General features: G+C 36.1%; 2 protein-coding genes across 3 annotated transcripts in view; one reads left to right on the top strand and one right to left on the bottom strand.

Moving 5' to 3' along the window:
• The window catches only part of DIS3 (DIS3 homolog, exosome endoribonuclease and 3'-5' exoribonuclease), a 30,080-nt gene extending 9,801 nt beyond the window's left edge, over nucleotides 1-20,279 (top strand). For both annotated transcript variants that reach the window (XM_055335786.1, XM_055335787.1), the window contains exons 7-21: nucleotides 352-465; nucleotides 597-734; nucleotides 1,322-1,468; nucleotides 2,356-2,472; nucleotides 2,732-2,833; nucleotides 3,742-3,806; nucleotides 3,893-3,977; nucleotides 6,196-6,323; nucleotides 10,111-10,197; nucleotides 12,231-12,387; nucleotides 13,751-13,965; nucleotides 14,284-14,452; nucleotides 14,585-14,743; nucleotides 15,370-15,492; nucleotides 16,336-20,279. In XM_055335786.1, coding sequence (XP_055191761.1) covers nucleotides 352-465; nucleotides 597-734; nucleotides 1,322-1,468; nucleotides 2,356-2,472; nucleotides 2,732-2,833; nucleotides 3,742-3,806; nucleotides 3,893-3,977; nucleotides 6,196-6,323; nucleotides 10,111-10,197; nucleotides 12,231-12,387; nucleotides 13,751-13,965; nucleotides 14,284-14,452; nucleotides 14,585-14,743; nucleotides 15,370-15,492; nucleotides 16,336-16,419 — 1,890 coding nt within the window. In that variant the 3' untranslated portion in view covers nucleotides 16,420-20,279. The remainder of the gene's footprint in view (nucleotides 1-351; nucleotides 466-596; nucleotides 735-1,321; nucleotides 1,469-2,355; nucleotides 2,473-2,731; nucleotides 2,834-3,741; nucleotides 3,807-3,892; nucleotides 3,978-6,195; nucleotides 6,324-10,110; nucleotides 10,198-12,230; nucleotides 12,388-13,750; nucleotides 13,966-14,283; nucleotides 14,453-14,584; nucleotides 14,744-15,369; nucleotides 15,493-16,335) is intronic.
• BORA (BORA aurora kinase A activator) overlaps nucleotides 19,817-24,075 on the bottom strand; it is a 30,302-nt gene continuing 26,043 nt past the window's right edge. Inside the window, exons 11-12 of the mRNA XM_055335788.1 lie at nucleotides 21,000-21,116; nucleotides 19,817-19,944 (exon numbers count right to left, since the gene is read on the bottom strand). Of these exons, the coding sequence (XP_055191763.1) occupies nucleotides 19,918-19,944; nucleotides 21,000-21,116 (144 nt within the window). The 3' untranslated portion in view covers nucleotides 19,817-19,917. The remainder of the gene's footprint in view (nucleotides 19,945-20,999; nucleotides 21,117-24,075) is intronic.

Raw genomic sequence — 24,075 nt, 5'->3', positions numbered from 1 at the left:
CTGCTGCTAAAATCCTAGTCTATTAATTCCCAGATTTGTCTGTGTGTGATGAGTAAATCCTTATAATTAAAACTGAACAGTTGAATTCTGACACATTTATTTGGTTATATATATCTTTTTCTTTGGTTTTTGATGATCTGTTTTTGTAGTGCATTATTATTATAGAAATGGCTTGGTTTGGCATATTCTGACCTAGAATTTTGAAGCATCAAGATTCTGTGATTCTTTGTCATAATTTAGTCCCTAGAAGTGTTAGTATCCATATTCATATTCTGACTTTAAAGAGAAATTGTCTCATTATACGTAGAGGACAAACAACTGACGATTTTTATTTTTCTTTTTAAATCTCAGCTTAAGACTGCTGTAAGTGAAAAAATGTTAAAGCCTACGGGTAGAGTTGTAGGAATAATAAAAAGAAATTGGAGACCATATTGTGGCATGCTTTCCAAGTCTGATATTAAAGAGGTGAGTAAAGAGCCTATTGTTATGTAATTAAAAATGTTAGGCATTAAATAGAACTTAGAGCCTTCCGCTTCTACCCCCCTCCTCAGATTTGTGTGTGTGTGTATAAAATCTTCTGTCTTAATTTTCTTTAGTCAAGAAGACATCTCTTTACCCCTGCTGATAGGAGAATCCCTAGAATTCGAATAGAAACCAGACAGGCATCTGCATTAGAAGGACGGAGGATTATTGTTGCTATTGATGGTTGGCCCAGAAATTCTAGATATCCAAACGTAAGCTTGAATGATTTATTTTGTTTTGGAATATTAAGAATTGGATATGAAATTGCTTCTTTTAGTGAAAATAGAATCTGCTTGTGTAATAAAATTTATATTGAAATATGGAATATTTTACAAAGTTAACTGATAAGTAGTACATCTTATTTGAAAATTGATCTTAAGAAATTCCAATGCACATCGTTTGTTTTTACTCATTTCCTAACAACTTTTGATAGTGGTTACAAAAATAGTACTTAAAACCTAAGTACTTAAATAAATAGTACTTAAATAGTACTTTAAAGTACTATTAAAGTACTTTAAATAGTACTTAAAATGTAATAAATTCTAAAGCTACCATATTTGAAGTTATTTTTTTTAATTTAAAAGGTCATAGGAAATAGACAACACTTTGTTATATAAGAACTGGGACCTCAGGAAGTCTCCATCATAAATCACTTGAGATTTATGGACTCATTTTAAGAACGGAAACATTTAGAAATACTGAAGTGATAGATAAATGTTTAAGAATTTAATGTCCTAATAACATACACCAAACAAAAAGCTATAACATTCACCTTTCTAATAATAGCTTTTGGTTTTAGGGACACTTTGTAAAAAACTTGGGTGAAGTTGGAGAGAAAGAGACTGAAACAGAAGTTTTGTTGCTTGAGCACGACGTTCCCCATCAGCCATTCTCACAGGCTGTTCTTAGCTTTCTTCCAAAGATGCCCTGGAGCATTACTGAAAAGGTAAATTGAAAAAAAAAAGAATGTATAAATTACTGTATCTGGCCTAATTTGATTTTTGTATGTGTGGTTTTTTTTTTTTAAGATTTTATTTATTCATAAGAGACACAGAGACAGGCAGAGACGTAAGCAGAGGGAGAAGCAGGCTCCCTGCAGGGAGCCTGATGTGGGATTCGATCCCAGAACCCTGGGATCACATCCTGAGCCGAAGGCACATGTTCAACCACTGAGCCACTCACACATCCCTGTATGTCTTTTTAAATATGTAGAAAATAAGCATCCAGTTCTTGATCTCAGCTCAGGTCTTGATCTCAGGGTTGTGCATTCAAGCCCTGCATTGGGTTCCACATTGGGCATGCAGCCAATAAATGAAGGGAGGTAGGAGAAACCATAGCCCCGTCCTCCCCTGCTGCATTTATGCTAGATATAGAATTCTTAGGTATTACAAACATCATTTGTTTTACTGAAAGATACATTTTTCTGGGGAGCCAACACTAACTTATGTCAAATTATTCAAAGGTAAAGAAACCACAAGTTAAAATTACAATGCGTGGTTATTATTAACAAAGTTTCTTTTATAAGGTTTTTTTTTTTTTAAAAGATTTTATTTATTTATTTGACACAGAGAACATTCACAAGGAGAAGGGGAGCAAGAGAGGGAGAAGCAGGCTCGCTGCTGAGTAGAGAACCCAATGTGGGGCTCAATCCCGGGACCCTGGGATCATGACCTGAGCCAAAGACGGACATTTAATCTGCTAAGCCACTCAGGCGCCCCAAAACAAAGTTTCTTTTAAAATATATATAGAGAGAGATGTCTGTTTCATAAGAGCTGTGTTTCATTTGTGCTACCAAAATAATTTTTTATATCTCAACAATGTGGCATTTTCTAGGACATGAAAAACCGAGAAGACCTGAGACATCTGTGTGTTTGTAGTGTGGACCCACCAGGCTGTACAGATATAGATGATGCTCTACATTGTAGAGAACTTGAAAATGGAAACTTGGAGGTATTCTTGTTGTAGTGACATTCTTATCTGAATACATAGTTCTGTTTTTGAGTTTATTTTCTTTTGACCCAGTATAGAATTTGTGAATCACTCATGCCTAGTCAGTTGTAGCTACAGAGACTAATGGGCACATGTCAGAAATTGAAATGGTAAAAGTGATCATCCTTTTTCACTTTGCTCAGTTACTTCTCATTAGAACTCCATTGGTATGTTTACCCAATTAAGCATGTTGACATCCTTTTATTCTTACCTTTTTAAGGTTGGTGTTCATATTGCAGATGTTAGCCATTTTATTAGGCCAGGAAATGCTTTGGATCAAGAGTCAGCCAGAAGGGGAACAACTGTGTATCTTTGTGAAAAGGTAAATGGGTTAAATTTAAAATGGAATTTTGACACATGCTTGGAACTTTTTTCAGCGTCTGTTTTATTCTTACTAATAAAATCATCGGAGGTGTTTCCATCCTCAGTATTTAGTGAAATACGAGGAATAACTATTATATATATGTTGTGCATTGTTAGTTTGTAAAAACCATGGGCACTCTGGAATTCCTGAATGGTCTGGAATAGTACCTGAATTAGCTAAATGACATACAAAGAAGAAGGGGGCCATAAATCAGTGAAAATAATGCAGTGTGTTTGGTTATGAGTGACCCAAATAACAAATAGGTTTAGGTGATATAAATTGTTTTGTAACATTTAACTTATTAGTTATGGGTAACTAATGTGTCTTCCATTGCTTCAAAAGTTCAGTCATGAGTCTGTTTTGTCATAATTTACCATTTCTTCTTTTTAAAGGAATCTTCTATAAACTTACAGAGAAAGTTGTGACAGTGGAAGGGAAAGTTAAGCTTAATCTCTTATGAATCCATTGTCAGAGTTCTTGCATGTAGCTTTTTTCTGTAAAAATTTTATGGCTTTTTTTCAGTATGTCTAAAGCACCACCTAGTCATAGAACTGTTAAAACTTGTGTCTGTTATCTAGTCCAAACCTACTGTCTAGAGCAGGGATTGCAGACTTGAAGGACAGCTAAGTGGCTTGTGGAGAGGACTTATGCTTAGATCCACTGACAGGAAGTCCGGTTTCCTTTCATTGCTTCTTGTTTGTAACAGTTCCGTGGAAATACTTTTCTAGAAATAGATATATTTCTTATTTTCTCAATTCACAAAGACCTGTTCTCCCCTTTTAAATTAATGCTACTTGAGAATGAAACGTCAAATAAATGTGTGGCTATAGATAAGTAATCTGCACTCTTGTTTTTTCCTGTTCCAGAGGATCGACATGGTTCCAGAGCTGCTTAGCTCTAATTTATGTTCCTTAAGATGTAATGTTGACAGGTACTGATACATGTTTTTTTCATGAGAACATAATATTTACTGTTTTAATGGATTCCCATTAACAAACACTGGACTTTCCTCCGTAGGTTGGCATTTTCATGTATTTGGGAAATGAATCACGTTGCTGAAATCTTAAAAGTGAGGTTTACCAAAAGTGTCATTAATTCAAAGGTTGGTTTCATGGTTAATATTAAATGTTTAAGATCTTTGGGACTTTTAACAGTGTTCTAGATGGTTTTGAAAAAGATTTGTTAAATTAAAATCTTCCCCAATATTGTAGCAAAATTAATTTTTCCATTTATCTGCTTAATTCTTGACGCAGTTGTCTTATACTCAGAAACTTACAAAGCCTGGGTACTTGAGAAGACTAAATAGATGGCTTTTTGTCCTAATTCAGGAACACTACTGTTTGAAATTGTTCCAGTGTATAAACTGGTCAGTATTTCCAAACTTGGCATGTACACTATCTTGTGATATTCACAATTTTTCAGATAAATGATGTTATAAATTATCCTTGGATTTTAGCAGAATTGCCCTGAAGTTTCGGGTCAGACAGAGTGGAGCGAGGTTCTTATCCTTCTCTTTTTTGGAAATCTCCCCATGTTCCCTTATGTTCTCACTCTGCCCTTAGTCTTCCTCTGAAGTTTGCCATCAAGTAGTTGCTTTCAGCCATCTTGGATGAACTAATGGTTGGAAAAGAAAGCAGTATTGAACTGATAGTTACTGATGTATGAATGATTTAAGCCTTCCTTGATTTGTGTGTTTTAAAGAGGATGAGTTTCTTTTTCTCCCAGACTTGATCAGTGTAACAAAATTATATGAAACAAGTTCATTGAACATAAAACAGAAAACATTTTTGGAAGCGAAGTCTTAGTTCTTAGTAGATAACTTGGGATTCCCTAAGAATCTGACCTGGTCTGCATTATCTAACTCTCTTATGCTATTCCTGGTTTTTACTTGTGAAGCTACCTTTTTCTTTTCTTTCTTTTTTTTTTTTTTTAAGCTTTTTGATTTATTTGAGAAGGAGAGAGAGAGAATAAAAGGGGCAGAGGAGAGGGAGAGGGAGAGAGAGTCCCAAGCAGGCTCCGTGCTGAGCTTGGAGCCACACGAGCTTAATCTTGTTAACAAGAGATCATGACCTGAGCTGAAACCTGATGCTTAGTCGACTGCACCACCCAAGTGCCCCTATACTTTATTTATTTATGTTTTTGATAAGCTAAAGAATGGTAGTTTCCCATGAGGTGCAAAATAGGAACAGAAGCACTATTTGTATATTCAAATTGTAATTGGAAATTACTTGAGATCTTTTTTTACTATGATTGGTCTCATTTTTAGATACTTAATTTGGGATATTTCATAGACATTCTGTAAAATATGTCTAGGTTATTACAATATTCTTAGTTATTTGTCATTGAGTAAGGAAGTAATGATGATCTGAAAAGGACTTCACAGTAGTCATTGCCAGAGAATAATATAACTTTCATTTTTACTTTATTTTGTGTTACCTAAGCATTTATTTGTTAACTGACCTGTGAAAGTAAAGTTTAAGCAATTTATTTACCAACAGATACTACCATTTTGTTTTGTTTATAAAGATTGACTTATTTTTAGAGGGATGGCATTAGTGGGGGAGGGGCAGAGGGAGAGAGAGAATCCCAAGCAGACACCCTGCTTACTGCAGAGCCCTATCCCATGACCCTGAGATCTGACCCCAAACCAAGAGTCAGACACTCAACAGACTGAGCCACCCAGGCACCCCATTTTATTTTTTGTGAACATAGTTTGCTTATGTTGTATAATGCATCAGATACAAATTAATGAATCAGAAACCATAGGTCTGGAGTATATATATAATGGCTTAGGACTATCTTTTGTTATTGATTTAGGTTTTCCAAAATCATAGATTTTATGTAGTGCAAATAGGAAAATAGAGTAAACCAGGTTTTTTTCCTACATGTAAAATATTTTTTTAAAATTATTTTTAGAGAGACCATGTGAGAGTAGGGGGCAGGGAGGGACAGAGGGGGAGAAAGAATCTAGGGCTCTGTGCCCAGCCTGGAGCCCCATGTTGGGCTTGAGCTCACAATCCTAAAATAATGACCTGAGCTGAAATTAAGTTAGCCACTTAACTGACTGAGCCACCTAGGTCCCCTATAAACCAGGGTTGTTTTTCTTTTTTTTTTTTTTTTTTTTTAATTATTTATTCATGAGAGATAGGCAGAGATACAGGCAGAGGGAGAAGCAGGCTCCATGCAGGGAACCTGATGTGGGACTCGATCCCAGGACCCCAGGATCATGCCCTGGGCCAAAGGCAAGTGCTCAACTACTGAGCCACCCAGGGATCCCCAGTTTTTTTAAGAGTTATACTAACATATGATTTTCTTTTTAGGCTTCCCTTACATATGCTGAAGCTCAGATGAGAATTGATTCTGCAGCCATGAATGATGATATTACCACTAGTCTCCGTGGACTAAATAAGCTAGCTAAAATTTTGAAAAAAAGAAGAATCGAAAAAGGGTATATCTCAAAACTATTAAGAAGTGTGTTTATTTATCCTAGTAATAAGATAATCTGTGAACTTTTTAAAGTGTTTTATCATGGACAATGACAGACTGTTTAATGAGCTGAATAGAAACTCAGAGACAAAAAAAAAAAAAGAAACTCAGAGACATTCTTTTTCTTCTAGCTACCTTTTATATTTGCAACTTAATTCTGGACTGATGTTTGTTCAGGACCTCGGTCTTTGTAATTTATTATGCTAAAGAATTAAAGATCTTGGAGAAATTCTAGGGAGGCAAGAGCTCCTTAAGACTTTTCCATGGATTGTTTCTAGTTTTAGTTAGAAATGAGTTTCTATATTGAACATTGGTTTTCAGATACTTAAATAAATGTAGATGTACTACTTGTACTTTAGAGTTTGAAGTGATTTTAGAGATTGTTTAACCCAACATTACATGATTATAACATACATACATTTATTTATTTATTTATTTATTTATTTATTTATTTATTTATAACTTTTAAATGATTAAGAGTTAGATAGAAGCAGTCTTCCCAAAGATCTAATAACTAGTGGCAGATACTTGTCATTTAGGTATTCTATCATGGGATTTGCCTAACTGCAGCAGTATAAGATAAGGACTATCCAACCAAAATTGTTGAAGTAAAATAGTTAACTTTGATTTTTAAAAGATAGCATCAGCTCTTGGAGTAAAGCAAGTATATGAGCCTTTCAGATGTTGGTCTTGGGTTCCCCTGCCCATCCAGAGGAGGGTCACAGGTGGTTACTAAAAGTGCTTTATTGTTGGGAAGTACAAACTCTAGAACTGTGCTATTTCATAAGGTGTGCCTATGTAAATTAAAATTTTTAAATAGTAAAAATTAAGAATTCAGTTCCTGAGACACACTAGCCACATTTCAAACACTCAGTAGCCACATATGGCTAGTGATTACCATATTAGTGTAGATAGAGAACATTTCCATCTCTGAAGAAAGTTATATCAGACAGTATTTTTCTAGGTAGTTAACACTGAGTCATCTTTATATCTACTCAAAAGGTCAGTTCTGCGAATACTCAGTGGGATCCTAAATATAAAACTTGGCAGCTATGTAAGGATAACTTGGATGCATTAAAACCAAAGAAACTAAAAAGGACACAAAACACATTTTTCAGCAAGTGTTTGTTTATTGAAGGTTTATAGTATGCAAGATATCAGAAGAAAGTTTGAAGATAATGTTTAGAAAGTTTGTTTTAAAAGCAAAATGAGTAAAATGCAAATTGAAACTATTCATTTTGGTGGTTTTAAGGAGAAATTTGCATTAGTATTTAGCTTATCTTGATTAGTACAGGAATGATAATTTTTTAAAAGATTTTATTTAAAAAAAAAAATTCTTTACTCATGAGAGACAGAGAGAGGCAGAGACATAGGCAGAGGGAGAAGCAGGCTCCCTGGGGGGAGCCCGATGTGGGACTTGATCCTGGGATCCCAGGATCACAACCTGAGCTAAAGCAGATGCTCAACGACTGAGCCACCCAGGCACCCTCAGGAAAGATAATTTTTAACTTCAAAAACAGTCTTTACTTTTAATTTTGTAACCAGTCATCTACTGGTGAAAAAGAGGTCATCGAGTCTTCTCAGTCTTAGGGGAAAATTGAGCAAACAATCAGGAAAAAAAAAAATTGTTATTCTTTTGCTTTCTTAAAGGATATGTTCTGTTTTATATTTATTTTATGTCTTAAAGGATTAATGTTATGTCATGAACAGACATAACGTTTTAAGTGTCATGAAGAAAAAGTGATGAAAATGTGATTAACAAATCTTGCTTTGGGATCCCTGGGTGGCGCAGCAGTTTGGCGCCTGCCTTTGGCCCAGGGCGCAATCCTGGAGACCCGGGATCGAATCCCACGTCGGGCTCCCGGTGCATGGAGCCTGCTTCTCCCTCTGCCTGTGTCTCTGCCTCTCTCTCTCTCTCTGTAACTATCATAAACAAATAAAAAAAAAAATTAAAAAAAAAAAACAAATCTTGTTTTTGGGGCACTTGGGTGGCTCAGTTGGTTGAGCATCTTCCTTTGGCTCAGATCATGATCTCTAGGCCCTGGGATTGAGCCCCACATGTGGCTCCCTGCTCAGGGGAGCCTACTTCTCCCTCTCTGTCTGCCGCTCTGTCTCCTTGTGTGTTCTCTTTCTCTTTCCCTCTCTCTGTCAAATAGATAAATCTTAAAAAGAAGCAACAAATCTTGCTTTTAAGGTCAGATGTATTGATAAACACAGACTAAATCTAGTGTAGAATCTTACTGTAAAGACTGCATGACAGGGGATCCCTGGGTGGCGCAGCGGTTTGGCGCCTGCCTTTGGCCCAGGGCGCGATCCTGGAGACCCGGGATCGAATCCCACATCGGGCTCCAGGTGCATGGAGCCTGCTTCTCCCTCTGCCTATGTCTCTGCCTCTCTCTCTCTCTCTGTGACTATCATAAATATATAAAAAATTAAAAAAAAAAGACTGCATGACAAGAAAGGAATTATTGGTCAAGAATATTTGTCAAGAATCTCAGTCTAGTATTCCTTTGGTAGTTCTAATAAACCTGAAGAATTGAGGGAAGAGGTGAAGAGTTAGCTTACACAGTTTGATCTTTTGTCCCTCCACTTTTCCCCTCCACGATTGATTAGGGTTACCCACCTTCATTTAAAATTCTTTGTCTTAAGTGGTTTGAAGCTAACCTCATGAAAATAGCATCAGGGCGTGAAGAAACATAAGACTTGCCCTGTTGGAATTTACTTTTCCCAGGAGAACCTGCCAGCTCATTAAGTGAACCATGCATATAAAGCATTTAGAAAAGTCTGTAATCTGACACGTAGCACTCCTTATCAGTAGCGTCCGTGTGTGTACATTACAGGGTCGTGGTTTATCAGTCTCTTTGTTGGCTGAGCGAATGTGCACATACTTTTGAACTGTGGATATTCTGATGTTACTTATCTGCCCATGGCAGCTTTCCTTTTGCCACTCTGCATCATCCTTCACCCCAATACATTGTTTTCTGCAATAAAATATTGCCAGTTACCTTCTTTACTTACAAAAGTGATTACAAATCCATGTTTATAAGTAATTCTAATACTGTTATCCTCTAAGGTACCTTTTGAATCTTGCTTAGAAAACACTGAAATAGTGGAAATCTGAAAATCTTCTAAAAAGTAAAATTTCCAGATTGTCTTTAGCAAAATTATTTTCTAGCTACTGGTTGGGTGATTGTTTTGGGGTGAAGTATACATTTACATATTTTTCTAAGAGGCTTTTCTCATTTTTTTCTTTTTATAGTATGTGTTAATTGTATACTTTGTCATCAGTCTAGAAGCTTCATTTTCGTTTTTTTCATCTACTAATTATATGTGCTAATGCTTTATAATTGCATGTGTACTTTTATTATGTCCAAATGAATATGTAATTTTTAAATGTCCAAATGAATACATATAGTTCAAAAATTAAATATTTGTGCATACTCAAAAAAAAAGCTCAGAAAAACTATGAATAAAAACTCATCGTTTGGATACAGAACATACTCAAATTCTTATAAGCACAAGGACGCATATTTTGTTGAGTTACTATTGTCCTGTCTTAAATGCACTTTGATCTGTGAGATGCAAAGCTGTCAGTGAAAATAGAACATAAAACATAGCAGATGATCTTAAAGGTTTTAGAAGAAAAAGTATTACTTGCTGTGATCATTTTCTATTTTAAAAGCATCACTTCTGGAATTATATCTGTTATTGGCTCACTTTACTAATTTACATCTTTAATTTTTATTTAGGGCTTTGACTCTTTCTTCTCCAGAAGTTCGATTCCACATGGACAGTGAAACTCATGATCCTATAGATTTGCAGACCAAAGAACTCAGGTATGTAAATTCTTGCTGGGCAGTAGATAGGATTTTTATTTTAAATGCAGTAACTAGTATATATATATTAATAAATAAAACCTATTTGTACCCCAAATACCTGTTTCTAGTAGGGTTATGATTTCTGTAGATCTTTTTGATTTAGGATATATAGAGAAAAATAAATATGATTTTGCTTTTTAGTTTTTCATACTTAAAACTGAGATTAGTATTATAATAGAAGAATTTCCAATTTGATTTGTTCTGGATGTGTGGCATATTAGAACTTGACCAGTAATAGTTATGGTAACCAAGAGATTGCCCTGGTTAATTTCTTAAGTATTTAATGTAGAAGAGCATAGTGGTCATGACCTTGTGCTTTAAAGCCAGACTGCCTAGGTTTGGATCTCACTTCCACCGATAACTCAAGACAAGTTATTTGGACTTTTTATGCATCTGTTGGTAAAATAGGACTGATAATGGTAACTACCTCACCAGATGTTCTGAAGAGTGCTCAGATGTTACTGTTGTTGCCATTGTATTGATTTGGTTGAGATTGAAGAAGCAAAGTTAAATCACTTAGGCTTCTTTATTATGCTTTTAAAAGGTAATTCTGAAATTATTATTTTTTATTTTTTAAAAGATTTTATTTATTCATGAGAGACAGAGAGAGAGAGAGAGAGACGGAGACACAGGCAGAGGGAGAAGCAGGCTCCGTGCAGGGAGCCTGATGCAGGACTTGATCCGGGACTCCAGGATCATGCCCTGGATCAAAGGCAGGCGCTAAACTGCTGAGCCACCCAGAGATCCCCTAATTCTGAAATTAAATGCACATGTATACTTTTCTCCTAGATGACCAAGGATTAAAAATGAGACAATATGCAAGTTTCTTAGGACCAGTGTGTGCTAAAATGAAAAAATACTTTTGGGAGAACTGTACAAATAAAACTAATGTTAATGTGAACAATGAGCCTAATACTAAGACGTTTTTTGAGGAAAATTTTGAATCTAACTTTGCCAAAGTAGAGTATCACCCCTTTCTTTTTACCAAGAAGAAGACAAAACACATTTTAAGAGCTTGTCCCTGTAGTTTTAAAGGTATCATTATATAATGCCCATTCAGCCAGTGATTTGGGAGAAAGAAAGCACAATGTACACAGAATACAGATCATTTACTAACCTAAGTTTTAAGTAGACATAGACTATAGAGAATGAAGAGTAACATCAAATTGGTTAAGAGTTTTGAAGTCAGTTAAGTGGGCTTGAGTCTTTTTACTACTAACTCTGACTTTGAGCAAGAGAATAATGTTACACATCCTTAGTTTTCGCATTAACAGAACTAACATATAGCTTTTTCTATATGGATACAGATGATACAACATAGCTAATGTCAGGCCCATAATAAATATCCAGAATAGGTATTGTAAATATAATTTCTTCATTTTGGTGATTTATTGGTGAATATTTTACTTTTTAAGCCCAAATTATTATGACCTAAATAGCTTTTAATTCTTATTAGTAAACTATTTTGGGCAGCCCAGGTTGCTCAGTGGTTTAGCGCCGCCTTCAGTCCAGAGCCTGATCCTGGAGACCCAGGATCGAGTCCCATGTCAGGCTCCCTGCATGGAACCTGCTTTTCTCTCTGCCTGTGTCTGTGCGCCTCTCTCTCTCTCTCTCTCTCTCTTTCATGAATAAATAAAATCTTAAAAAAATAAAAATAAAAAAATAAACTTTATTTTTATGGAATTATAGTTAAAAATCTCTTTACACTTCGTAAAAGCTGGTGAAAATGCTTATGGTTTGGATTTTATATATTACTAGAGTTAGTGAAATTTCTGTTTCTTAAATGCAACTTTAAAGTCTCTTGCATGACATTTACTCATGCAGTAGATGCATAGTAAGATTGTCAGCATAGCAGCTGAGAAATGAAAGAGCCCTAGGTTACAAAAAATATACATGTGCACACACATATAGAAATGTTTACATAGGAAATACTTGTCATATATAGAAGTCTCAAATTCTTTTTCCTTCTTTAATGATTTCTCTATTGGCAGAGAAACAAATTCCATGGTGGAAGAATTTATGTTACTTGCCAATATCTCTGTTGCAAAAAAAATTCATGAAGAATTCTCAGAACATGCCCTGCTTCGAAAACACCCTGCTCCTCCTCCATCAAATTATGAAATTCTTGTTAAGGCAGCTAAATCCAAGGTAAGGTCACATAGTTTGCAAAATCATCTGTATTTGAATTGTGATCTATCCTTTGTACTAAATAATCTACATTTGCATCTGCATGAAAGTTTTGTTGGTTGTTTTGATGCAAAGATATGTGAGTAGTACTTTTGATTAAGGAAAAATATGTAAGATGGATGCAGTCATCTCCTTCTACATTGAAATCATTTGCTTATTAAAATCTTTTGATGTCTGAACGAGCACCCTGTGCTACAGCCAGAAGTTCCAGACTAACTTATTTGCAGTATCTTGAACATGTGAAGCTCTTCGATATCTCTTTGCCTATATACATTTCTCTATATCTGTATTATTTTATGCCTCCTCTGAACTGCCTAACTTTAGAGACTTAGAAATAATTGTTTTTCCTCTTATCTTCAACTCAGTTAAGCCCTCTTTATATCATGGCCCTAAGAAAAAAGTCCGTTTATTGCATACATTGGGGGAAAAGAAAAATGTAGAAAGGGTACCATATCCTACACCTCATTTTGGCATAATTACCCTTACCTTCGTGGTGACTATGGCTTATATTGGTTTTCTTTGGATCTCTTGTTTAGTTTGTTTAGTTCCCATCTCTCCTGTCTAGAAAAGAGCTGGAAGTAGTGTTTGGTCTCAGGGTATTATTCCAATAGAATGGTGTTGGTTTCTGGTTTTTCAGATTTTTTTATCTTTATGGTGGGTCTTCTACCCCTATCCATCAGAACAGAAACAGCTTCTCTGATCTAAGGCTGACACTGTAAATTGGGGAATTTTCTCTTATTGTCCTATATCTTCCTAAGACATGGGAAGAGGAGAAAGGATTTAAGCATTTTTGCCTCAACTCCCAAAGTAGAACAAAGCTGTTGGTTTGATGTATTACTATATTGAGCTGATGTAGTATAGTGACCATTAAGGTATTATTTAGCCTCTGGCCTTTACTTTTACTTTGAATGGAAGGAAAATATATATCTGCAGAGGAGATCCAGAAATGCTAGAAAGTATCCAGGTCTGCATTGATTTTTTTTTTTCCTACCCAAACAAAGAATAGGCAGGCACAGATGGGACTTTGAGAAATTACACTCTTGCTTCCACCTTCCACCATTCTTTTTCCCTTTGAAACTACTTCAGAATGTTGATACCTTAGTACCTTTAAATGCTTTCAGAAAATTTTAAGCTTTGATGTTGCACAAAACAATCACTGCTTTTTATAAGTTATTTTTAGTTCTAGGTTAAGGACAAAAGACAAGAATACTTATTATATGGTCAAAAACACCATATTCAGTTCAGTTTGTTGTATTTTGAACACATGATGGTACTTATTTTAGAATGTTTAATATGATGCTGTTTCCCTTTTCTTTGCTTTCAGAATTTGGAAATTAAAACTGATACAGCCAAATCCTTGGCTGACTCTTTGGACCGGGCGGATTCCCCGACTTTCCCATATGTCAACACTCTCTTAAGGATATTAGCCACTCGCTGTATGATGCAGGCTGTGTACTTCTGCTCTGGAATGGATAATGATTTTCATCATTATGGCTTAGCATCTCCAATATACACACATTTTACTTCACCCATTAGAAGGTATTTTTTCCTGGGGCACCTGGGTGGCTCATTCAATTAAGTGTCTGCTTTCGGCCAGGAATCATGATCCCAGGGTCCTGAGATCAAGCCCCATGTTGGGCTCCCTGCTCCTTGGGGAACCTGCTGCTTCCTCTCCCTCTGCCTGCCACTCCCCCTACTTGTTCTCTGTCCCTCTCTGTCAAATAAATAAAATCTTTAAAAAAAAAAAAAGTATTTTTTCCTTATAAAATTATAGGAGGTAGAAAATAGTTCATTTTGAACTGTAAAAAGATATGTTAATGCTAATGTAGCATGATTATTTCTCCTGCACACATCTAGATATGCAGACATCATCGTCCATCGGTTGTTGGCTGTGGCTATTGGGGCTGACTGTACTTATCCAGAGTTGACAGACAAACACAAGCTTGCAGATTTATGTAAAAATCTCAATTTCCGGCACAAAATGGCTCAGTATGCCCAACGTGCATCAGTGGCTTTTCATACCCAGGTATTTGCCTTCTGTCAGTAATGTCAGGGGAGATGAAGTTTTGTTCACTTTCAATTTAATTTCAGAATACTTTTTGTTAATTTCAAAAATATTTTAAGACAACCCTTAATAAGGCTATGTGTTATCTTACAGTTGTTTTTCAAAAGCAAAGGAATAGTAAGTGAAGAAGCCTATATTCTGTTTGTAAGAAAGAATGCTATTGTGGTGTTAATTCCAAAGTATGGTTTAGAAGGTACAGTCTTTTTTGAAGAAAAGGATAAACCAAAGCCAAAGCTTATTTATGATGATGAGGTACAGTATTTCTGATGTTTTTATTTTGGGGTCTTTTGAGGGAGTACTTATTCTTTGATGGTACCAATAAAGGACAATTATTTTTTTTTATCCTACAGAGTTTAATTGTACCAACTAATAAGCTGATTCTATTCATAATTTCTCACTTCAGTATATTTTCCCACATTCTCATGTTGTCCTTGATTTGTTTCATACCATGTAGTTTCCTCCCCTCAGGAAAACCTGAATTATGCTTTGCACTCGGTGGACAAGTGCATCAGAGTAAAAGAATAAATGGCCGCTTATTGCTCAGACAGGAATTTTTTAAACCTGTTTCCAGTGTTTGACATGCTCTCTACTGCCCTAACTCTAATAGAACTGTAACACAGCAAACTTTGCCCACAGAACCTTTTTCTCTGGTAGACCAGCAATCTGGTCATTAGTGGGGTGAGGATCCTGAGATTAATGAATATATATATTGGGACCATCTTACTGAGAGGTGGGGAGTATGCACATAAGTGGGTCATGTATATGTAAAGCTATTAGGCTAATGGTTTTGATTATAGTGAACACCTCGGTGCTTATTAAATATGGAAGTAATTTTTTAAATTTAATGTGAAAGATAAAGTAAAATATGTTTTATTTAGGTACCTTCCCTTAAAATAGAGGATACAGTGTTCCATATATTTGATAAAGTTAAAGTGAAAATCATGCTAGACTCATCCAATCTCCAGCATCAGAAAATCCGAATGTCTCTGGTAGAACCACAGGTAAGACCAAACTTCACTGTCCATGTTGTGATGGTAGAAAAGGTACATATTGTGTGAAAGAGAGGGATGTAGTTCTAAGTTATTTCTGTTCAAGAATAGGGGTCTTACAAGTAGTGTGTGAGCCAGATATTTGCATGACAAATGCTATTTTCTCACCGGTTTCCCTAGGCTATGGGCTCCCAGACAATTGGGATTCTTTGGAAAAGGTCCTCAGTACCAAAGGCAGAGAGCTGTCTGAGATCTCCTGCCTGGTCCCTTTTCACTTTTATCAGTTTTGAAATCGGCAGTTTTAAAGATTAAGCATGTTTCACCCTAAAATATTAGTTCTTTTGTTTAAGATTTTATTTATTTATTCATGAGAGACACAGAGAGAGACAGGCTCTGGCAGAGGCAGAAGTAGGCTCCTTGAGGCAGCCTGGTGTGGTACTTGATACCGGGACTCCAGGACCCTGGGATCATGCCCTGAGCTGAAGGCAGATGCTCAACCGCTGAGCCATCCAGGTGTTCCAAGATACTAGTTCTTTGTTTGCCCCAGCACACCTGAGGCCTCTGATGCTGTCAGTGGCTCAGCTAGGACAAACTGGACATGTTCTAGCTAAACCACACTGTCTCAGGACATGCTTCTCACACATTGAGATTGTGCCTGTCTTCATTTTTGAACCACTATTTGTGAAGTATGTATACTTTGTGTGGAAGACCCTTTACTAATCTTAATCTCTTTCCCCTCTCTATCCTCACTCACATCCTTTTAAATTTGAAAATGTTAGTGGGGAAGGGGAAGATGAGATTGATTCGTTATTTTATGCTTTTACTCACCTTATTTTTCCGTTTGCATTACTTTAGATTCCAGGAATAAGCATTCTGGCTGATACTCCAAACATGGACAGTGATGAACCAGAGAGAAAGAAAAAGAAACATGAGAAATAGCTATAGTCAACAAAAAAACTTCAAAGACTGGTTTCCGTAAAACAAAACGAAAACAGAAACAACAACAAAAAAAACCTGAGAGAACACTTTTAAACCTAAGAAGTATGTGATACAGTTTGTTACTTTTAAATACATTTCAATGGTTTTAAAAATTTGCATTTTTTTTTATTGAACTGTTTATTGACCATGTCTGTCCATATACTTCATTTTGGGATTGAACAGAACTATTTATGCATAAAAATTCAATTGAATATCCATCACTTAAATAGTGACAAGATAGCAACCTCAGGGATCTGTAAAGATCATTTAGATGGAGCATTCATCTGCTCACTAAAGAACAGATTAACTTTATATAAGTAATTTGATTACTTAATATTAATAGAAAAAACCTATCATTTTCCTATGGAGGAAAGTAGAACATTTTTAGAAGTCAGAATCTGTTTAGAACCTGTTTCTAAATCTTGAAAGCTGTCCATGTTTGGTATGGCAGTTTTTAGATTTCAAGACAATGACGTCAAGATTTGTCAAGGAATTCAGTCCTTTGCCATCTTTATCTAATTTATGTGAATTTCCTATAAACTTTTACCTTTAGAAGCTTCCTGCATTCTTATTAGTGGTCCTTGAACAGCTGTGAGTGTCTGAGAATTGAATGTTATAGGAAGGCAAGTAGGATATTTTGATCGACTGGAAAAAGTTTTTAATATCAGGTAGTAAGTATGATCATCATCATCCTTGACCTTTAGCTCAGACCTCCCCCCAAATAAGGCATTAGGGGCTCAGAGAGCAAATAGAAATGGCACTTTAAACGTCTGCATCATGTTATTTATAAAAAGCAGGTTCATGAGTGGCTTTTAAACTATACATGTATCAGGTTCTGTGGGAACGGGGATTGTCTAATGACCTATTAAAGGGAACAGAATGAAGTAAAGTTTACAATTTGGTGTGCCTTATTCAACCACAAAGATTAGTAACGTTTAAGTATTTTTTAAGAATATTTTGATTCTTAATCTTATTTTACTTTGCTTATTCAATTTTTAAAGTACTTAAAATGTACCAGGCTCATCACCAAGTCAAGTAAACTATTTCTGCCTTAAAGGAGCTTGCAGTAGACTGAGAAAGGAACAGCAAATACGTCAGCAGGTACAACTAAGTGGGAATAACTACCACATGTACGATCATTTAGGCTGTCTATTATTATTGTTCCAGTTTCCTACTACTGAGGGAAACATCCATACATTGAGGCAGAACTTGTTTCAGTTGAACGAAGGTAACTGTGAGTGGTCTTGAGTCCAAGTAATGGGCTAACATCCAAGAGCAGTTGTCAGTGAGCCTTTTTTCTAAAGGACCAGCCATGTTAGACTCTGCTAGCCAGTCTTGGCTACAACCATAGTACTCAACTCTTAGTGTGAAAGCAGCCATAAGACAATACATAAACAAGCATGGCTATGTTCCAACAAAACCTTAAATTTAAATTTTGTAACTCTCGTGTCACAAAACCCATTTGATTTCCACCTCCCCACCATTTAAAAGTCCTTTGCTGACAGCCCATGGTTTACTTGCAGCAGTAGGAAAGGGAGGCTTCTTGGTTAAGGCAATAGCTAACCTGTCTTTCCAAGTTTCTTTTTTTGGGTCTCGGTCTAAAGCATTAGTCCTTATTGGGTAGTTCAAGTGACCAGAAGAATCCTTATTTTTACTCTAAAACCTCATCCTAAGTAATCTAAAATGCTTCTAATGTCAGTTTCTACGCGAAGCAGTATACATAGAATATTACATTTAAAAAGCCCTGTTGGGTAAGACTATCCCCTGCACCTCCCCACCATTTAATAGATGAGAGGACTGATTAAGGTTTTCTGGCCCAGATCAAGAAGTGACAGGAGAATTTGAATCCAAAGTATAATTACTACGTCCTTGTTTCTTGTACTATTAAAAAAAAAACATAGCCAGGGAGGCTCCTTCCTTTACAGCACAGCAGTTGCTATTTAAGTTTATATTGATTGTAAGCCTGTGTGATTAAGGACTCAACTTCATAATGGAGTATCTTTAGCAGTGGACCTAGTGACTAACAGCTGGGGGAGAGGAGGAGTTAAGTACATAGGAAGAAATGGTCTTTATAGGTTAGCAAGTTACAAGGTGTAAAAAAGCAGAAAAATGACACAATGGTAGTATTTATTATTTCCTAGGGCTGCATATGAATTATTACTCCCTTTTGAAGATGATTTTTAAAAGGTGGTTTATAAATACGAATATACCTTCTCCAGAGGTAAAGAATATTTCTGAAAAATTTCTGTATCACTTTTACTCCCAGCAGGAACATAAATTTTGAAAAAACTAGTTTTGTGTCTGCCCAACCATAATTTTAATAGGCCTAAAGCCCCAGACACTCCACCATTGCCCAATCCCCACTGTTTTTCTTGGTTCTCCCAGGTTATTTCTCTCCCCAGCCACATTTTAGCTGGAAAGGATGTTCCCACCCTAGGGGTAGAGATTTATATCCTGGGCATCCTATACTTACCCCACCAATAATATGTGATGTTTAAGATGCTGTTAGTACTAATTTTCTAGTAGGTACATTTATTTTTTTTAATTTTATTTAAATTCAGTATATATATATATATATATATATATTTCACTGGTTTCAGAGATAGAGGTCAACTCATCAGTCTTATATAATACCCAGCCCTCCTTAATGCCCATCGCCCAGTTACCCCATTTCCACAGACCTCTCCCCTCCAGTGATCCTCAATTTGTTTCCCATGATTAAGGGTCTCTTATGGTTTGTCTCCCCCTCCGATTTCATCTTATTTCTCCCTCTCTTCCCCTATGATCCTGTTTTGTTTCTTAAATTCCACATTATGAAGTGGGCTTAGCATTTACATTTTTAAAAGTAGTGAACAGTAATGATTGGAACCAAGAATTTCTACACAGAAATGAACAAATCAAGAATGAAAAATTCTGGAAACCTGCTTAAATCTCCTTCCCACCTCTAAGTTTGTTTTATAGCTAATTCAGATTGATTTTTCACAAAGGTTATATATGTAAATTCATCTGTATATTCATGTATTTTTACATAAAATAGTATGCTTAATATTCACATGTTCTTAAGACTACTGCTAAATTCAGTGCTGTTGGTAAGGTTTACTAATAAGCAGGTCACTGACCCTCTGGGACAGGAGCAAAGTCCTTGCTCTCAAACTTTTTATTGTTAAACACGTCAATCAAGGTAAGTACAAAAATATGTATTAATGAAAAATACAGTTGTACTTCAATGAGTTGAAAGTTCCAGGAGCTTTTCTGTTGTTCCCATGTCATTAAATTAAGTCCTTGATTTTTCACATTAAGGGGGGAAAGCTAATAAGCATGTTGGTTGAAGCAACTTTCTCCCAATCACGATCATATTGTTGATCCTGTGTGTAAAAAATATGTGAGGAGCCACTGAACGATGGTCTTTGGTTCGGAGAGGTATGGGCTTCTGCCTCGAGGAGGATTGGCTGTTTTCATTCAACACCTCTGTGTTACATGTTCTTCCTGTGGGGGGAAAAATATTTGCTGCTTGAACAGGACCATTCAAGGGTACAACTACTATGTTTTAAACCTGAATGCAAATTTCCTTATGAATTCTAGTGGGACAGTGAAAATAGGGCTTTCTGTAACCAATATTCTTATCAAAAAGTCCTTTTCCTGGACCCTAATGCTTGCTTGCTTTGAAATGAACAGCTGTAATTCCCCGCCAAAATGGAGGAAAGGGAAATTAAGGTGGCCTCCATATTCTGTCTTAAAATTCACTTGGAGAGAGCTATGTTCATTTGCACACTGGCTGGTGTTTACTGTGTTTATGAATAAATTGGCATATCAAAATCAAAGATTCTCCTGATTAGTTTCTAAAATTATGATGGGTTTTCAATATGCATACATAGTTATAATCATTCTATCTAAAAGGTTCAATAAATGCCCTAATCAAAAGTACACTCAGTTCAATAAATGCCCTAATCAAAAGTACACTCAGTAGGTCTATGTTATTCATAGTCTTGAAAGGCTTCTGGATTTTAAGAAAAGAGCCCTTACACCTTTGAGAGTTGTTATTTGGATGTGTAGTCTCTCGTACCATTTTCCTAATCAAAACTCTTCTTTATGTTTAACTTTGAAACAATGTTAGAGGCAAAAAAATGTCTTATCTCTCTATTCCCTGTTTTAAGGAAAGGAGTTCAGTTACCAATTCCAACGTAGGACTGGCTCTCCCTCTCCAACCTCTTCTCATAACCTCTCCCATAGCTAGAGTTAGGAAAATGAAGTGTTTTGATTTAAAAACTACCTTTTGCTGTTAGATGAACTGAAAACAGGCATAAACATGCTAACAAAATTTTAAGCAAAATGGGTGGAAAAATACTAAATGTCACATCTATATAATTTTTAAGATTTTATTAATCTTTACACCCAAGGTAGGGCTCAAACTCACAATCCCAAGATGAAAAGTCACAGGCTCCACCAACTGAGCCAGCTAGGTGCCCCTGAAAAAATTCACATTTAGTAAATACTTATAACCTAACTTATAACCATATCATGTCATCTCGTTTTTTCCATACCTTTGTATTAAAAACTTGAGATTTATTCTCAACCTCTAAGGTTTGTGCATCACTATCTGCTCCAACTGTATCCATAATATTGCTTCCACAATTCTGTGTATTATAGCCACTATCCATCTGATGGGAAAAAGGAAAAAAGAAAAACAAGGATATAACACTGAAGACTAGACTAATTTACTTATCCATAAAATTTGAGGAACTTGTATGTTTAAGTTAGAAATATTTATATAAAATGTATTTCTAAAATATAAGATACAATTTATATAATAAATATAAAACACTTAAGTGAATCACTATATACTACCATTCACAAGTGAACAATACATGTATTATTTAATACTGACCACACTGAATGAAATTTAAAATATAGAAACATAAAAGGTAGTTCTACATAGAACTGGTTGTTCTTCAAAGTTGTCACTGTACTGCAGCATTCCTTTTGGTATAATACATCTTGTAGTTTCCTTAGAATCTGAGAACAAGCCACTTTGACCTTGCTTTCCTGTTTGTGATCACACCCAGAAGATAAAAGTGAGGATTACAATCAACTTCACCTTCCAGTTCGAGCTTTACCAAGCTTGTCTCCAAATACCTTGGTTTTATCTCTAAATAGGATTTACCTAAAAGGCATGCTATCTTTAAGACTATTCAAAATAATTTACATATTTTAAAAGGCCAGTTATACACCATTATTGAAATACAAATCTTAGATTCATAATAATACCATATATACATAATGGCTCTAGATGTTAGTTCAAATTTTCATTTTAATGAATTGTAGCATTCTAGGATGTACTGTTGCAGCCCCAAGTTGAAAAAGGGATTCTGGAAACTTCAGTTTTCGTACATACATGATAAATATTTACTGAATGCCTAAAGTCCCATGGCCTATATGGCACTCTACATAGTACCATTCCTACTTTCTCCTTACAATAACCCTATAAACCTCACAGATGAAGAAGCTAATAAGAAAGGTCAACTTTCACAGCATCACAATGAGGCAATGAAGAGCTGAGTCTCCCAAGCCCCTGTCCACTACACACACTGCATCAATCTTACAGTGCTGAGCACCAAATAACACCAAACCCCATGAGGGGTTCACCCTACACTTTGAAACTCTTTCTGCAAATCAGGATCAGAGGGAAGGAAAAGACTATACTTTTGTCTCCATCACAAAGTGCATTCTAGAAAACAAAACAAAACAAAACAAAAAAACACAGCAAAGTGCATTCTACCATAATCTTAAGAAAAACATTTCTAGTTTTCAAGGATGAATGCCTGTGTGTTCAACTACTGGGAGTCATGTTCTATTTGAACAAAACCCTGTGACACATAAAAAAGAATCTTCCTTTCTATTCCAGAGGGAAACACCTGGCTCTACTACCATTTGACAGCTATTTGATCAAAATTGTTAATTATCCGATTGCTTCCAGAGAATCCGCCAATTACTCTTCCTTTTATCACCAGTGCCAAACAACTGGTTTATACAACTTAATAGTAATGCATAACTGAGTATTTCAAGAGAAGAGTTAATACATAAAGAGTAAGACAGAGGGATCCCTGGGTGGCGCAGCGGTTTGGCGCCTGCCTTTGGCCCAGGGCGCGATCCTGGAGACCCCGGATCGAATCCCACGTCGGGCTCCCGGTGCATGGAGCCTGCTTCTCCCTCTGCCTGTGTCTCTGCCTGCCTCTCTCTCTCTCTCTCTCTCTCTCTCTGTGTGACTATCATAAATAAATAAAAATTTAAAAAAAAAAAAAGAGTAAGACACAGGAAGAGAAGATTCTTTTCCCTAGGAAGAGAAGAATCAATTGGCAGACCCATAAGATGGCAGCTGACTGCACTGGCTCTCATCTAGACCACTACTAATGGTGACACCCACCATGGACCAACCAGACAATATACATCATCATCTAACTCCCCACAGGCATCAAAGCAGGCATCAGCAAAACAAAAACCAAAACAAAACCAACACCAGGCATCAGCAACGTCTTATAGCTAAGAAGAATAAGGTGCTTAAAAAAAAAAAAATAAGTCCTGCCCTACTCACTGTGAAGTGGACCTTGCCTTAAGATCTACAGCCTATAAATGATAGAACTAATTCAAATTCAGTTCTGAATGCAATGTAGACTTCCAGTTGGACTATGCTGCCTATAAATGATGTTTCTACTGCCAATCAGCCTACACACCATTCCTGTACTTTTCTCCCACATAAACCAGATGTGGTATTTCAGAAACATTCCAGATTCAGGTTCGCAACTGGCAAGCAGAGTGGCTTACAGTGCTTTCCCTGCAATCAGGCCTAGGCACTTTCGCCCCTCCCTCATTGCCTTCATCTTCCTTATCATACTCTGCCCCTTTTGCTTGCTACAGAAGACTTTGTCGCCCATTACTTAAGGGAGTGTCTAGGCACTTTAAGTATACTCACATGAACTCAACTCATGATTCAACTATTATTCTACAATCCTCTTATTGTCCCCATTTTAAATAAGAGGGAACAAGCTCAAAGCTCTCACTTCCTGAAATTGATAAAACTGAGCTAGGAAATAAACTGAAACCCGCCATTTTGCTTTCCCAAATCCAAGCTCCTTAAAGCTATGCTAGCCCTCAGCTACAAATATATGCACCCACGTCCATCCTAGCCCCAATACCCTGGCCCCCTACGAAAGTGGAAGGGTTACCTGTAGCTAATCCTCCTACCAGAGCTCTAGATTCTATCCCATCTCCGTTCCTTCATGTATAAAACTCATCACTATTTTACAGATTATATTCATTGCACCAAGAGGATTAGATTCTAACTGTAAAACACTTGCCCTGGGTTCTGGTACTTGAAAAGGATATATAATCAATACCTATTAATAATTGTCCTGCCCAATTTCTAGTTTTCTTTGTTCTTTTTATTTATTCTTCTTCCTTTCCATTTAAATATGCTAGTTTCTCCCATCTAAAGTAAAAACAAAGTTAAAAAAGAAACTTTGAAAAGATCTTAAACTTTAATATTCTTTTCTAGCTACAATAACCCTTCTGTTCACAATTAAAGTTCTTCAAAGAGTTATCTACACAGTTTTTTTCACTACT

The sequence above is a fragment of the Nyctereutes procyonoides genome, unplaced genomic scaffold (genome assembly GCF_905146905.1).
Source record: "Nyctereutes procyonoides isolate TBG_1078 unplaced genomic scaffold, NYPRO_anot_genome, whole genome shotgun sequence".
Taxonomy (NCBI): Eukaryota; Metazoa; Chordata; class Mammalia; order Carnivora; family Canidae; genus Nyctereutes; species Nyctereutes procyonoides.
Note: the sequence above shows the minus strand (reverse complement) of the source record. Positions and strands in the feature narration are given on the sequence as shown.